At 34.2% G+C, this 16,508-nt stretch overlaps 1 protein-coding gene across 8 annotated transcripts in view; it reads left to right on the top strand.

The window, feature by feature from the left end:
• The window catches only part of MATR3 (matrin 3), a 48,447-nt gene that overhangs the window by 28,669 nt on the left and 3,270 nt on the right, over nt 1–16,508 (top strand). For 7 of the 8 annotated variants that reach the window (XM_027096134.1, XM_027096094.1, XM_027096108.1 and 4 more), the window contains 11 exons: nt 685–1,772; nt 6,746–6,807; nt 7,896–7,937; nt 8,266–8,378; nt 8,633–8,685; nt 9,115–9,240; nt 9,749–9,874; nt 10,065–10,232; nt 14,210–14,341; nt 14,688–14,731; nt 14,845–15,220. In XM_027096134.1, the coding sequence (XP_026951935.1) occupies nt 861–1,772; nt 6,746–6,807; nt 7,896–7,937; nt 8,266–8,378; nt 8,633–8,685; nt 9,115–9,240; nt 9,749–9,874; nt 10,065–10,232; nt 14,210–14,341; nt 14,688–14,731; nt 14,845–15,220 (2,154 nt within the window). In that variant the 5' untranslated portion in view covers nt 685–860. The remainder of the gene's footprint in view (nt 1–684; nt 1,773–6,745; nt 6,808–7,895; nt 7,938–8,265; nt 8,379–8,632; nt 8,686–9,114; nt 9,241–9,748; nt 9,875–10,064; nt 10,233–14,209; nt 14,342–14,687; nt 14,732–14,844; nt 15,221–16,508) is intronic. The other variant, XM_027096155.1, reaches the window with a different exon arrangement.

Raw genomic sequence — 16,508 nt, 5'->3', positions numbered from 1 at the left:
GTTAGAGATGAAATAAGCAACTGCCTGATACAGGATGGACAGTAAGAAGGCAGTTAATTGTTTGGCTTAAATTTGTGCAGAAATCCTTAAACTGTAGGAAGTCACTTATTTTTCTTCACATCTGTCTTTACCTCAATTTGATTTTGCTGCATAAAGGTCTCAACTGTTGTGTTTGATCTTAGATCTTATACTAGGTACTTGACACCTAAGCTTCGTTTACTTGTGATTTTACTTGGTTCTTTCTGATAGTGTTAATAGGTCTCATTTTCTAAAACAGAATACAACTGATTCATCTTTGACTTGCTGACCTTGATTTTTTGTTTTTAGTCTTCTGGAACTTAAGCATCATACTATAGGGTGTATTTTTATTCTTCTAAAAGAAGAGACCCATCTATATTTTTATTGAAATTTTGATGTATTCAGACATCTAACCCTTCAATTGAAATGTTTTTAAATTCAGTATGAAATTCCCTTTAATAGTTAAACTTTAGCATGAAAGACTACTTTTTAAATATCTATATGCAGGCTCTGCATACATCTGAAATCTGTTTAAGTTATGTAATTCCTTGTAAGTTTGAGATCTTAAATGTTTTTTTTTAATCAACATGATGCATAAGTTTTTTTTCTAAAAAAACGGCATCTACTTAAAGGGATTTATGACTAAAATTGCTTATTTTTCTACAGAGTTGTCTGCTGGTTCTCAGCTTGAAGAAGATTCTACAGTCCTTATTGATCCTTTTTCTTGGCGTTACCATTTTTTGAAGCAAAGTTAACCTAGTTTTCTAGTTTGAGCTTTCTTTTTGGCCATCTTCTAAAAATTTTTTTTTTAATCTATAAACTAGACAAGAGATAGTTCTACAATGTCCAAGTCATTCCAGCAGTCATCTCTCGGTAGGGACTCGCAGGGTCATGGGCGTGACCTGTCTGCAGCAGGAATAGGCCTTCTTGCTGCTGCTACCCAGTCTTTAAGTATGCCAGCATCTCTTGGAAGGATGAACCAGGGTACTGCACGCCTTGCTAGTTTAATGAATCTTGGAATGAGTTCTTCATTGAATCAACAAGGAGCTCATAGTGCACTGTCTTCTGCTAGTACTTCTTCCCATAATTTGCAGTCTATATTTAACATTGGAAGTAGAGGTCCGCTCCCTTTGTCTTCTCAACACCGTGGAGATGCAGACCAGGCCAGTAACATTTTGGCCAGCTTTGGTCTGTCTGCTAGAGACTTAGATGAACTGAGTCGTTATCCAGAGGACAAGATTACTCCTGAGAACTTGCCCCAAATCCTTCTACAGCTTAAAAGGAGGAGAACTGAAGAAGGCCCTACATTGAGTTATGGTAGAGATGGCAGATCTGCTACACGGGAGCCACCATACAGAGTACCTAGGGACGATTGGGAAGAAAAAAGGCACTTTAGAAGAGATAGTTTTGATGATCGTGGTCCTAGTCTCAACCCAGTGCTTGATTATGACCATGGAAGTCGTTCTCAAGAATCTGGTTATTATGACAGAATGGATTATGAAGATGACAGATTAAGAGATGGAGAAAGGTGTAGGGATGATTCTTTTTTTGGTGAGACCTCGCATAACTATCATAAATTTGACAGTGAGTATGAGAGAATGGGACGTGGTCCTGGCCCCTTACAAGAGAGATCTCTCTTTGAGAAAAAGAGGGGCGCTCCTCCAAGTAGCAATATTGAAGACTTCCATGGACTCTTACCGAAGGGTTATCCCCATCTGTGCTCTATATGTGATTTGCCAGTTCATTCTAATAAGGTGAGTTAATGCAACAGATACTTCTAATTTCTTTTACGTTGTAGTGCCTATTCTGTATTTACCTATATCTTTTACTCTAATTCTGTAGTCTGGTGACATTGAGTTGATCAAGAATTTTTATACTTTTGAGAACACTTACTTTATTTCGAAGGTAATTGTTTTTGAGCATTTTAAACCAGGGCTTTACATTAATACAATCTGCCTAGATTACTTCTGGCCACAAAGCTGTCATCCACTGGGATTATCTTGTTGGTTTTTGGCATCAATATGTTCTTCTTAATCGTATATTTAAGCAGGTTTTTTGTCTGCTTTGTTGAATTGTTTTAAGTATATATATATTTTTTTGTTTTTGTTTTTTTTGCAGTCAATGTGCTCTGCCATTCAGGATGCTAGATAATCAGCTCTCCATCTGTCTTAATTACTGATTCGTATGTAGTAAAGATGTATTCTTGAACAATTCTCTTTTTTTCCTTATCTGTGGCTACAGGGAAAGAGTTAATGTAGAGCCCTGGTGTTTGTTTCAGTATATTTCATATTTTAGATTAGTTCATTCTTCCTTTTTTAATTTCCCTTTAACACAAACTCTCATGCTATAACTGAAATTTTTTCATCATTTTTTTTCTCCTTTTCCACAACTTTCTTAAACATACTTCAAAACTCACTTTTTATTATCCCATATTGCATCTATCCCTTTAGAGACTTGGGAAAATCAACTACTGCAGTATCCTGCTCTGTGTTCCTCATAAGCATGTTCTTTTTCTGACTTAGGCTTAGACTTCTGGTATAGTCATTTGAGGAAAAAAAAAATCTAATTCTCCTTTGCTTTAATTATCACATCTGGCAAAATGGGAACTTTTTCAAAATGTCCTTTTAAATATATTGTCTCTTCTCTTTCAACGTTTTCAATGCCAATCATTCGCACTGGTTTTTTTCCCCCCAAAATACAGTGCAGTTGACTTAAGGTCAACATTATAGCACTCCACTAGCTTGATCTGTAATCTGACCATCCATTTTTCCTGATGTGCTGTACTTAACTGGAACATGTTGCTGCCATGAAACTGATTTGATGGTTACTGTTACAGGGTTTTTTCTTCACATTAACATTTGGAAGGGTCATTTTCTTTTCATATCTATCCCTTTTAAATGCATTTTTAAGTGAGTGTTGATTTTTGAGCAAACTATATCATATAGGTCATTAGAGATTTTGTTTTTAATCTTTTTAAAAGTATTACCAATCAATCCCTTTTCTGTGTTTGGATCTCAATATTTTTGTCTCAGATAAGTAAGAGAAGAGACTTCTTACATTATTTGAATTTACAGAGTACTTTGAAAAATATCTTTAAGAATAATTCCTAGCTAAATATATGTATTCCTTATAATACAAAAATCTTTTGAATTAATGCATCAATAATTTAAATATACAAGGAATATTTTAATCTTTAATCCATGTCAAAATAAATTAACTTCAAATGCTAAATTTACGTTCATAGATTAATTTTCATTTAAGACAGAACCACAAACTCATAAAAGTTAGGGAATTATATTTAGTTGGTGTTTTCCTTTTTCAGATTTGTTGGATACACTAAAGTATATCATGGAATTTAGTTTTTGTTCAGTACCAAACTTCAAGTTTTAGGTCTGGTATGAATTGATTTAACGAAAAGGTCCGTTAAACTTTGGTGACTCAAAATATTTTGTTACTTCTTGCCTGTTCGCAGAAATGGCAAGACGAGAAATATTCTCAGGTAGGCTCTCTAAACTCTAAGGAAGATAGCTAGTTACAGTGTCTCAAAGTGATTGTAAGGGACTTAAAATCTTTGCTACTGGAGTCATCATAAATCAAAAGCTGTTGTTGGAAGTCTCCTTTTCCTGACTTTGAGCAGTAATTTAATTTTGCTGCTTACACATTGGAAAACAATTCAGTAAATAAACACAAAAGAAAACCAAGAAGGACTTTAATCAGAAAAAAAGTTTCTATTTTTATGTATGATTATACTTTTCTCTCCAAATGTTGTTACCTTCTAGTTCCTTAACAGTTATATTAATAAATAATGATAGTAAATGGACCTAAATTGACAAAAGAATATATTTGAAACTTTGAATTCAAGAGTAAGACACCTTACCTAGTGCAAGAGGTACTTTTAACCTGTAAAAATGCATGTACCCTCGCTAGTTTGGGTATTTTATCACAAATTTAGAAACAGTTAAGAATTACTTTAGAGGCCCTTTGATTGTTTGGTTTACAAAATTTATGGTATTTGTAAATTGTACCAATTTTAAGAAGTTTTAGCACCTGGATTCTCTTAATGTATTTTAGTTTCCTTAACATAGCTAATGTTTTCTGGATATCTTCATTATGGAAAAAATACTCACTTTTAGTAGGGATCTTTTTAATTTATAGCTGATGTAGAATCAATGAGTTTAGAGAAAGTAGATAATGAAAAAATTTTTAACATTTAATCCTGCTCTCTGGTATTGCTGCATAACTTGGAAAATCTGTTCTTTTCACTTAGTAGTAACGTTAAATAGCCTACATGATCAAAACTTCTTCTTACTATGAAATAAGAAACTTTTAGGTGAGAAACATCTAATTTGTCATCATTATTTTTGATATTTTAAGTAACTTTCAGTGATGGTGTTGCTTTTATTTCTTTCTAGGTCATTGTAGACCATCAAGTTGCTTTTCTACACAGCCTCAAACTTGCCTCAAAATTCCTTTCACTTAAAGAAAACTGGCCACTACAGCCTTTTCACTGTCTTGTCACTTGAGTTCATATTTTCCTTTCAGTATTCTAGAAGCCCTTAAGTTATTCTTTATTCTGCCATTCCACATGTGCTTCTCCAAATTATCTTTTCTTTATATAATTTAGGTATCTCAGTGACATCAAGGTGAATGTAGTTTTTCCTGCAGAACTTCTGAATTCAAAAAGTGAATCCTTACTCTTTATTAATCTGATGTGAGAGTTACCTCCATGTAGAATCCAAGGGTATAGGTTTTTTTAAAAACCTTTTGGCTCTTAATCCTCACCTTAGACCAAACAGTAAAAGATCAGGTATGGTAGTGCAGATTAGTAATGGGTGGGTTTGGGAGATATATAACTGATTCTTTGATCTTGGCTTTCCTTCTAGTACTTTGTAAGACCAGCCATACTTTCACAAGTTTGAACCTTTAAAGATCATGGGGGATTGGATATAAATAACTTCTGGTCAACTAGATATCCTTTCCATCTCCTATTAATTAGAAGCATGCCTAATAGGGTAACTTTTGCTCCTCTCCCAACACACTACTTCTCAAGGATATTTTAAATCTGAATATTTTTCGTTAAAATTCTAAGTTAGCGTATTTGCTTAATCCCGCTTCTGAATTTTGTGAACTTTACCTATGGCGCCTCTTGGTTACAGCCATTTTTAAAGTGGCCTCCAACAAGTCGGTGGTCTGTTGCTTTGCAAGTAGAAATGTTTTATATCCCAAATATCTGGTTGTAGAGCCAGCTGGAGAGATCTCTTACAGTTCCTTACTTATTAGCCATTATTTTAAAAAGACAATCCAGCTTTGAGAGATAGTTCCCCAAGTTCTTAGAAGTACCATTCTGTTTGAATGTGTTCCATTTTACCTCTTTCACAGTTTTAGTTAATTTTAGTAGGGCATAGAAATGTGTGTAAACTCTCAAAATGTAAGTTAGTTTTTAAAAATTAGATCCCATTTATAAAAACTTTTTGAAAAGTTTCAGAATGGTGTCTCTTGTAATTTGGTTCCTTATTTTAGTTCAGCTCTAAGTGAGACTCCCTTTTTAAAACATTGCCTGACCATGTTTTATATTCCAAATATTATGTATTAGGTAGTGTGGGTGTTGGAAAAGTTGCCTTATTTTGTGGGGATTTGTGAAACAATAATACTTGTAAAGCGGGAAGTGTAAAACAAGATAGCTTTCTTTATAAGCAATGTAATAATAGTTGCTTTTCTTTCTTCTTAAAATTTTTTTATTATTAGCACTTTCTATGTGCCTGGCAATGTTCTGATAAACAGGTTACCTTTATTAATTCATTACTTTTCACAAAATCCTAGGAGAATATTGAATCACAGTGAATTTAAATAACTTATACGAAGGATTCACATCTAGTAAGTGGCACCTTGGGAATTAAATGTAGGCAGTCTGGCAGCAAAGCCTACTTTTCCTAACTCTTTCTTATATTGCCTAAAATGTTAATCATTTACATGTGAATTTTTAACTAAAGAAAGGAAAGTTTATTTGCATAAATTAGGAAAAATTAATCCCTTCAAATTTAAAATAATCACACAGGAGCAAATACTGAAGAAATAAAATGTTTTCCTCCCTAAAATTTAGAAATGGACACTCCTAAAATTTGCTTCTCTGATTTTGGGAAATATAATGGAAGCTTAGTTTTTTGATAAATGGGAGCATTTTCTAGAAAAGTCACTCCTGTTGAATCAACTTAGCTTTTTATGGCTGTAGTACACTTGCAACATACCTCAAAGGCTGGATGAAATTAAAGATACTATTTTTAACTAATTATTCACATTTATAGTATATATTTTCTAAAGTGATATAAGCATGGATATTTTTATCATATTTAGAGTTCTATAAAAGCAATTCTAATGATATGTAAATAAAATTCAGTTTCGTCCACAGCAGAAATTAATATGCCTGATCTCAAGGTCAGTTACTACTCTTGATCTTTATTAACTCTATATCTTTTCCCTGTCAGGTCTGTTAGTATATTAACCAAGTTATCCAGTTTTTCCAAGAATGTGCATGGCGTATTTGAGGGCAGGATCAAGCTACAAGGATTCAGAGAAATGGTTTTAAATTAATTCAGTGTGATTAGTGAATGGGCAGGTGTTTGTTCTGCTTATGATACTATGTATAGATTAACATCCTAGATTTTGAATGGTTCAAATGAAAATACCTTAGTTTTATTTTTGTTAATTCTGCTAATTTACTTTGCTACAGGAGTGGAGTCAACATATCAATGGAGCAAGTCACAGTCGTCGATGCCAGCTTCTTCTTGAAATGTAGGAGTTTGAAATACCTTTAAAGCATCCTTATCGTGAATCAGAAATACCCATTGATTGCTTTGGGGAGTTCACCGTTTACTTGTAATATCCACATTGTTATTATTGCATAGTTGATACTGTCCAGGCAATGCCAATTACAAACAAAATGTTTAGATCTGGAATTGTATATGGGATGTTAGATGCAGTGGTAGTGGTACTTTGTTATTTAATATTATTTCTAGGGTTAATAAACGTTGGTTCTTTTATACAAATTGAAAGAATTAATAGACTTAAAGATAGCCTTTGATACATAGAACAGGTTCATAAGAGCATTTGCAGTAACAGTAATACGTGCTCTAAGAATATAGATGATGTGGAAAGGGGGGAAATTACTAGAAGTTACAAGTTAGTTCTCAAGCAAAACCCTTCAGGATGTATTTTTTGCTTTTGAGATACTTTTGATTCTGAGTTTAAGCTGCTAGAATGAAATTGAATTCCTAAAGAACCTCCCTGCCTAAATAGCACATGATACCCATTGTTCACTGAAGTGGCCATTTTCACGTATGCTATGCTCTGTTGGGGCTGTCCTTTCTGTCTAGTGCCACAACTCAGCTCTGCTCTTGGTATTTAATATTGGAGAAAGAAAATCTGTGGTCAGTCTTTGTTTCCCTATATAATCCACATTTCCAGTCCCTCATGCAGCACTTTTCCTCTTTGTGAATTAACAAATATAGGGAATTCCCTAGCGGCCCAGTGGTTAGGACTACACACAATTTCACTGCCAAGGGCCCAGTCTCTGGTTGGGGATACAAGCCATGTGGCATGGCCAAAAAAAACCAAATACAGGAGTATTTTAATTGCAACATACATTACCTACATTTTCAGGCAATACAGAACAAGTTTATTCTCCTTCATTTGGATTAATTTGAAACTCTGAAATTTTCCTTTGGAAATATCTACATGTCATGTTTTTAAACTGTAATATTTCTAACACTTAGACTCTGTATAACTTTACTAATGAATAATCTCTATTTTAAAGGCCAAACAAGGCTACTTTGTGAATAGGACAGTTTTATTTTAAAGTTAATTTTCTGGTCTTTTTAAAGCTACCCAGAATGGAATCCTGACAATGATACAGGACACACAATGTAAGTTAAATTTTTTAAGCTATTGTTTGTAAAGGAGATCAATGTAAGGAATTCAGGTTAAACTTTTCAACATTTCATAAACAATATTTTCTTAATTTCTTTATTGAATATGAGAGTTTGGTAAAAGTCACTGTGGGTGAAAGAATTTCTAGAAACTATCTCATGTAGTAATTTTTATTTTATTGTTATAGATTTTTCCCTAGTTACTTCATACATAAATGCCCCCAAAGATTGGAATCACAGGCATACAAATGCTTTAGCAGTAAATCTTAGTTATTTCTGATGGACTTTATCATGCTTTGTATTTTATGTTTTCACATTATACTAGGGGTGATCCATTCATGTTGCAGCAATCTACAAACCCAGCACCAGGAATTCTGGGACCTCCGCCTCCCTCATTTCATCTTGGGGGACCAGCAGTTGGACCAAGAGGAAATCTGGGTGATTATAAAATTCATGTTACCTTTCCCTAAGAGCTTTTATCATAAAAATTAAATGCAGTGATGTTAGGCAAAAGAAGTGTCATAGAACTGTAACTCAGAAATAACATTGCATGAGAAGACATGTGGTACTCATATGATATTTGTAATATCCTTCATTTGTGTTTGAAAAATGTCTGTTTTTCAATTAAAATAGCCCGGTAGCGCAAGTATATTTATTACAAGACTGAAAATATATACTTTTTCCCTATAAAGGTGCTGGAAATGGAAACCTGCAAGGACCAAGACACATGCAAAAGGGCAGAGTGGTCAGTAATAAAGCTCTTGCTTTTACTGTTTTAGCTGTTCGGGGGAATGTGATTTGACTTGAATCCTTGCTAATTGAATTTGTGTCATAGTCTTTATTAGGAAGATTGCTTTAGTTTGAAAATCATCAGGCTTTTATATATGACTTTGATAAGAGTTAAAACTTTGTTCACCTATGTCCATAGTCTAGAGATCTCACCTTGATTCAAAGTTAAGAACTTTGCTATCTAATTATGTACAAGGTAGTCAATTTAAATATCAGTGCAGATACTGTTTTCTGGAACTTTGAGATTTGCCCCAGTGACATATTTTAAATATTTAGTTTTTTCCGGTTGGCTGTAGATTATAAAAGTTTTAATATAATACATAACCTGTTTCGTATTGCTTCTAAAGAGACTTGTTTACTAACTTGATTTTTTCCTAATGGATAGGAAACTAGCCGAGTTGTTCACATCATGGATTTCCAGCGAGGGAAAAACTTGAGATATCAACTATTACAGCTGGTGGAACCATTTGGAGTTATTTCAAATCATCTGATTCTAAATAAAATTAATGAGGTATGAGTTAAGTGTAGTATTTATTGATCACTAAAATATTTCCTAAGGGGATTACATAATTTTGTGTTAGAGCTTAAATCATCAATATGGAATGTAATATAGAGCAAAGGGCCAATAGTTGAACTAATCAGTAATAAATTCTAGTACTAATGGATTATTAGTAACTTTATAAATTGTGATTCTTAAGCAGTAACATTGTCATTATTACACTGCTGCTACTATAAGGGCTATATAAGAATAATTATTTGGAAAACCATTTCAAACTTTTACCCAAATGGCACCAAATTATTTCAGATTCAGTAGGCATAATAAATGATAGTTTTAGTATCATGATGGTAATAAAATCTGAGGTGATCGTTAATAAATAGCAAATTAGCAATGCTGGGTTTCTTGTTTTGCTTTTAGATTCTTGAAAATGCTTTCTATTTAATGACTAAATATTTTTGGAAAGACTTGAGCAGTGTGGAATTTGGTTGGTTTGGGGAAATAATTTTTTTTGCCATTTTAGGCATTTATTGAAATGGCAACCACAGAAGATGCTCAGGCTGCAGTGGATTATTATACAACCACACCAGCATTAGTATTTGGCAAGCCAGTGAGAGTTCATTTATCCCAGAAGTATAAAAGAATAAAGGTAATATCTGTTTTTCCAGATTTGTATTACCAACCATTTGATACATCATTTTAATATTTACTAACTTACAGATATTTTAAATTGTTGCTAATATCTAGGATAATCCTAACTATTAACTGATAATTACGGCATACCTACCAACGTTTGACTCCCCCTCCCTCCCTTTTTTTTCCCATTTATTAAATTAAAGAAACCTGAAGGGAAGCCAGACCAGAAGTTTGATCAAAAACAAGAGCTTGGACGTGTGATACATCTCAGCAATTTACCTCATTCTGGCTATTCTGACAGTGCTGTCCTCAAGCTTGCTGAGCCTTATGGGAAAATTAAGAATTATATACTGATGAGGATGAAAAGTCAGGTAATATACATGTTGAAGTTTTGAAAAAGATTATTTCTCACAGTGCTTTAAGATTTTGTTTCGTTTTTTTTTTTTAATATCCTCATTTGTAGTGAAGAAAGGGTGGGGAGGTAATTTGGCATCCAAGGTGGAGTGGTTCTTTAGCTTATTATAGATAAATTTTCTAGCCAAGTGGTAGTTGTTTAAAAGTCATAGTAGGCGAATTCTATCAAACATTTAGAGAAGAGCTAACACCGATCCTTCTTAAACTCTTCAAAAAATTGCAGAGGGAGGAACACTTCCAAATTCACTATCACCCTGATTACCAAAACCAGACAAAGATACCACAAAAGAAGAAAATTACAGACCAATATCACTGATGAAAACAGATAGAAAAATCCTGAACAAAATACTAGCGAACAGAATCCAACAACATATTAAAAGAATCATACACCGTGATCAAACGGCATTTGTCCCAGGGATACAAGGATTCTTCAGTATATGCAAATCAATCGATGTGATACACTATATTAACAAATTAAGGAATAAAAACCATATGATCATCTCAAGATGCAGAAAAAGCTTTTGACAAAATTCAACACCCATTTATGGTAAAAACTCTCCAGAAAAATGGGCATAGAGGGAACCTTCAACATAGTAAAGGCCATATATGACAAACCCACAGCAAACATCATACTCAGTGGTGAAAAACTGAAAGCATTTCCACTAAGATCAGGAACAAGACAAGGATGTCCACTCTTGCCACTCAGCATAGTTTGGAAGTCCTAGCCACAGCAATCAGAGAAGGAAAAGAAATAAAAGAAAATTGGAAAAGAAGAAGTAAAACTGTCACTGTTTGCAGATGATGTGACATAATTTTCTACTCTACATAAAAAATCCTAAAGATGCCACCAGAAAACTACTAGAACTAATCAATGAATTTGGTAAGGTTGCAGGATACAAAATTAATGCACAGAAATCTCTGGCATTCCTATACACTAACAACGAAAGATCAGAAAGAGACATTAAGGAAACAATCCCATTTAACATTGCAAGAAAAAGAAAAAAATACCTAGGAATAAACCTACGTAAGGAGGCGAAAGACTTGTACTCAGAAAACTATAGAACACTGATGAAAGAAATCAAAGATGACGTAAACAGATGGAGAAATACACCATGTTCTTGGATTGGAAGAATCAATATTGTAAAAATGACTGTACTACCCAAAGCAATCTACAGATTCAGTGCAATCCCTGTCAAAGTGCCAATGGCATTCTTCACAGAATTAGAACAAAAAATGTTGCAATTCGTAAGGAAGCACGGAAGACCCCAAATAGCCAAAGCAATCTTGAGAAAGAAAAACGGAGCTGGAGGAATCAGGCTCCCTGACTTCAAATTATACTACAAAGCTACAGTAATCAAGACAGTATGGTACTGGCACAGAAACAAATATAGATCAACAGTACAGGATAGAAAGCCCAGAGATAAACCCACACACATATGGTCACCTAATTTTCAACAAAGGAGGCAAGAACATACAAGGGAGAAAATACAGCGTCTTCAATAAGTGGTGCTGGGAAAACTGGACAGCTTCATGTAAAAGAATGAAATTAGAACGCTCCGTAACACCATACACAAAAATAAACTCAAAATGGATTAAAGACCTAAATGTAAGACCAGACACTAAAACTCTAAGAGGAAAACATACGCAGAACACTATGACATAAATCACAGCAAGATCTTTTTTGACCCACCTCCTAGAGAAATGGAAGTAAAAACAAAAATAAACAAATGGGACCTAAGTAAACTTAAAAGCTTTTGCACAGCAAAGGAAACCATAAACAAGACGAAAAGACACCCCTCAGAATGGGAGAAAGTATTTGCAGATGAAACAATGGACAAAGGATTAATCTCCAAAATATACAAACAGCTCATGGAGCTTAATATCAAAAAAAACAATTCAATAAAAAATGGGCGGAAGACCTAAATAGACATTTCACCAGAGAAGACATACAGATGGCCAAGAGGTACATGAAAAGCTGCTCAACATCAGTAATTATTAGAGAAATGAGAATCAAAACTACAATGAGGTATCACCTCACGCTGGTCAGAATGGCCATTATCAAAAAATCTAGGACTTCCCTGGTGGCGCAGTGGTTGAGAGTCCGCCTGCCGATGCAGAGGAAACAGGTTCATGCCCTGGTCCAGGAAGATCCCACATGCCGCAGAGCGGCTAGGCCCGTGAGCCATGGCTGCTGAGCCTGCACGTTCAGAGCCTGTGCTCCACAACGGGAGAGGCCACAACAGTGAGAGGCCCGTGGAAAGGGTGTGAAAAGGGAACTCACCTGCACTGTTGGTGGGAATGTAAATTGATACAACCACTTTGGAGAACAGTATGAAGGTTCCTTAAAAAACTAAAATTAGAACTATCATATGACCCAGCAGTCCCACTACTGGGCATATACCCTAAGAAAACCATAATTCAAAGAGAGTCATGTACCACAGTGTTCACTGCAGCACTATTTACAATAGCTAGGACATGAACCAAATCTAAATGTCCATCAACAGATGAATGGATAAAGAAGATGTGGCACATACATACAGTGGAGTGTTACTCAACCATAAGAAGAAACGAAATTGAGTTATTTGTAGTTAGTTGGATGAACCTAGAGTCTGTCAGAGTGAAGTAAGTCAGAAAGAAAAACGAATACCGTATGCTAACACATATATATATGGAATCTAAAAAAAAAAAAAAGATGAACCTAGTGGCAGGGCAGGAATATAGACATAGAGAATGGACTTGAGGACATGGAGTTGGGGAGGGAGGAAGCTGGGGTGAAGTGAGAATAGCATCGACGTATATACACTACTGAATGTAAAATAGTTAGCTAGTGGGAAGCAGCAACATATAGCACAGGGTGATCAGCTCGGTGCCTTGAGATGACCTGGAGAGGTGGGATTGGGAGGGAGGGGATATGGGGGTATATGTATGCATATGGCTGATTACCTTTGTTGTACAACAGAAACTAACAGTATTGTGAAGCAGTTATACTCCAGTAAAGCTCTATTTAAAGATTAATTCTCAAGGTGCTTTAAGTTTTGTCTGCTTTTTGTTTAATGTCCTCATTTGTAGTGAATAAATAAAGTGGAAAGTAAAGATCTTTTCTCTTGCTTGGTTAATAACACTATTTGTTTCCAGAGTTTGCTTCCAAAGATCTTCCTTTGTGTATATAGGTATACTTTTTCCCCTTACTTCATATGGGATTATATCATACTGTTGTTTTCCACGTTATATGATTCCATTGAGTAAACTGTAATGAATTTAATTTCTTTAGTTGATGGATATTAGAGTTGCTAGTATTTTGGCTGTGCCATTAATGCTGCTGTGGACTTTGTGGCATGTGAATTTATGCATTTGATTGAAGGGTACAATTTCAGAATTGGAATTTTGGATCCTGATACTTGCTTTCTTTAGTTTGATGGTGTCAAATTGCTCTTCAAAAAATACTATTCATTTATAGTCACACCAGCATTGTCTGAGAGTGAGATTTTTGCAAACACTGGATATTAAAGACTTTTCAAATTATGTGAGTTTAATGGATGGATTAAGTTATGTCATACTTGTATTTCATTTTTAAAATTCACAATAAGGAGAGCATCCTTTCTCTTTCGTTAACCCTTTTGTAGCAACATGAGTTTATATCCTTCCAAACTTTTATTTTTTAATTTTTTGTTATTTTCCTTAATGTATTGTGAGTGATATTTTCTAAGCTTAGTACTTTAATTACTTTTGCAAAAAGATTGCATACAGGTGGTTTAATATTTGGACAAGATACTTTATAAATCTGACAAATTGCCCTTATTTCACTGGGTGATTTTTAACTCTTACTGCTGTCTCTATTACTAAAGATTAAATTCTCCTAACAGGTAGAAAAAATAAGCTCTAAAATTCTGTACAATTCTCTGAAAAATAATGTCTTTGCTAATTTTTTTTTCAGGCCTTTATTGAGATGGAGACCAGAGAAGATGCAATGGCAATGGTTGACCACTGTTTGAAAAAGGCCCTTTGGTTTCAAGGGAGATGTGTAAAAGTTGACCTGTCTGAAAAATACAAAAAATTGGTACTCAGGGTATGTAGTATTTGATTCTACTTCATTATAAAGCTTGTTTTCATGCTTTTCAAGCCATGACATTCTTATAAACATTTTTATATGCCAAGAATATAGGGTAGATTTTATTTGAACAGAGTTCTGTTAATAAAATGTTTATTATTCCCTGCTCTATTGTTATTCTCTGCTCTATTGTTGATTGTAATGAATTGGTAACTATATTCAGCTTAAATTCTTAGGTATGGTTACAGAGATTGAATAAGCTTAGTTGATATATAAAGGATGGTCATCAGTCATTAGTTAATTGGATAATTATACTACAAATTCTAATACATTTATTTAACTTCTGTAAAATTTTGTCTTTTAGATTCCCAACAGAGGCATTGACTTACTGAAAAAAGATAAGTCCCGGTAATTTCCCTTTGTGTGTTTGTCTGTGTCTGTGTCTTTGTGTACACTAGTATATTAAAAACTTTTGTTTTCCAGCTCAGGTGAATTAATTCAGATGTATCTTTTGGTTTCAGGAAAAGGTCTTACTCTCCAGATGGCAAAGAATCTCCAAGTGATAAGAAATCCAAAACTGATGGTTCCCAGAAGACTGAAAGTACAACCGAAGGTAAAGAACAAGAAGAGAAATCAGGAGAAGATGGTGAAAAAGATACAAAGGATGACCAGGCAGAACAAGAACCTAACATGCTTCTTGAATCTGAAGATGAGCTACTTGTAGATGAAGAAGAAGCAGCAGCACTGCTAGAAAGTGGCAGTTCAGTGGGAGATGAGACAGATCTTGCTAATTTAGGGGATGTGGCATCTGATGGGAAAAAGGAACCTTCAGACAAAGTTGTGAAAAAAGATGCAAATGCGAGTGCTTCAGCAACTGCCAAGAAAAAGCTTAAAAAGGTAAAGGAAGATTATGTGTTGACCTGTTTTAGTAGAAAATGAGATCAGATAAACGTTTCAAATTATATATATTAGGGTCACAGTAAAGAGAAGTCACTTATATTAGGAAAAAATAGATACGAATAATAAAAACATTGAAATCTAAACTCTGCAATAAATAGATTAAATAGGACTAATTTTCAAAAGAAAAATGTCAGTTCACAAAGGGAACTTTTTAGTAATGAAGGAGAAAGACTTAAAGCTACATATGATTCTGTTTTGTAGTGGTAGTGTGTAAGTAGTAGTAGGCAGCCTTTTTTAAAAGATGGGGTATGAATTTTACAGTAACTTAACTGACCCAGGCCACTAAAAACCTTTTGTCAAAAATGGTTGAATTTGAAGAATTTTCCTATTAAAGAAATGTAACCTTGATTAGATATTTTAATAGGTTTTAAAACATTTTTTCTTAGAACACATGTCACATATAAGAGCATATCAGGCGAGTATCAATACAAAAATACGTACATAGTAAAAGAATAGTAACTCAAGAGACCCATGGTGTATTGACTACCTATGTTAAGGAGCCCCTTTGGAGCTCCTTAAGATAAATGGGTCTTGAAATGAGATATTTATAATCCTATTTCATTGGTTCCTTCTAAGCAGTACTCAGCTACTAGGAAACTAATACTTACCTCCAGTTTTTGATGGCTTGGTCAAAAAAGTTAGTCTTGAGATTCTTTTTCTGGCTGCTATGTTTGCACTCTTAAGAGCTGATAATTATTGAGCGCTTATTACATGCTGTAATTTTTCCTAAGCTCTGTGTGTGCTGATTAACTGATTCTTATAATTACCCTATGCCATAGATACTTTGTTATCCCCATTTCATGAATGAGCAGATCGAGATATGTTAAAATTGAGTAGATTGTGGTTATACTGCCTATAAATGGCAGAGCCAAAATCTAAACCAAAGCAGTCATGCTCCAGAGCTTGATTTTTAAACCACAGTGCTATTTTTAGACTGAATGTTCTCTAAGCAAGATTTATACCATAAGATACCTTCTTTGAAGGACATCTTTCAACTACCAAATCAGTTCTTCAATACATTGCCTAGCAGCAGAATAGTCTCAGAAAGTATGGAATATGAATGTCCTCATATTTATTTTCTGCTCTTTGTATGAGGCAAGCCTTCGATTATTTAGTTTTAAAACAGGCTAAGGTGTTTTTGAAAGGTTAGTAATTTAGAGGGGAAAAAGGAAGAAGTCAGCTTTTTTTTTTTTTGCTTTTTCTTTTTCTTTTTTTTTTTTTTTTT

Source organism: Aethalodelphis obliquidens, unplaced genomic scaffold (genome assembly GCF_003676395.1).
Source record: "Aethalodelphis obliquidens isolate GAN/ISIS:26980383/991018 unplaced genomic scaffold, ASM367639v1 scaffold4, whole genome shotgun sequence".
NCBI classification, from domain to species: Eukaryota; Metazoa; Chordata; class Mammalia; order Artiodactyla; family Delphinidae; genus Aethalodelphis; species Aethalodelphis obliquidens.
This window is presented reverse-complemented; position numbering and strand designations above follow the sequence as displayed.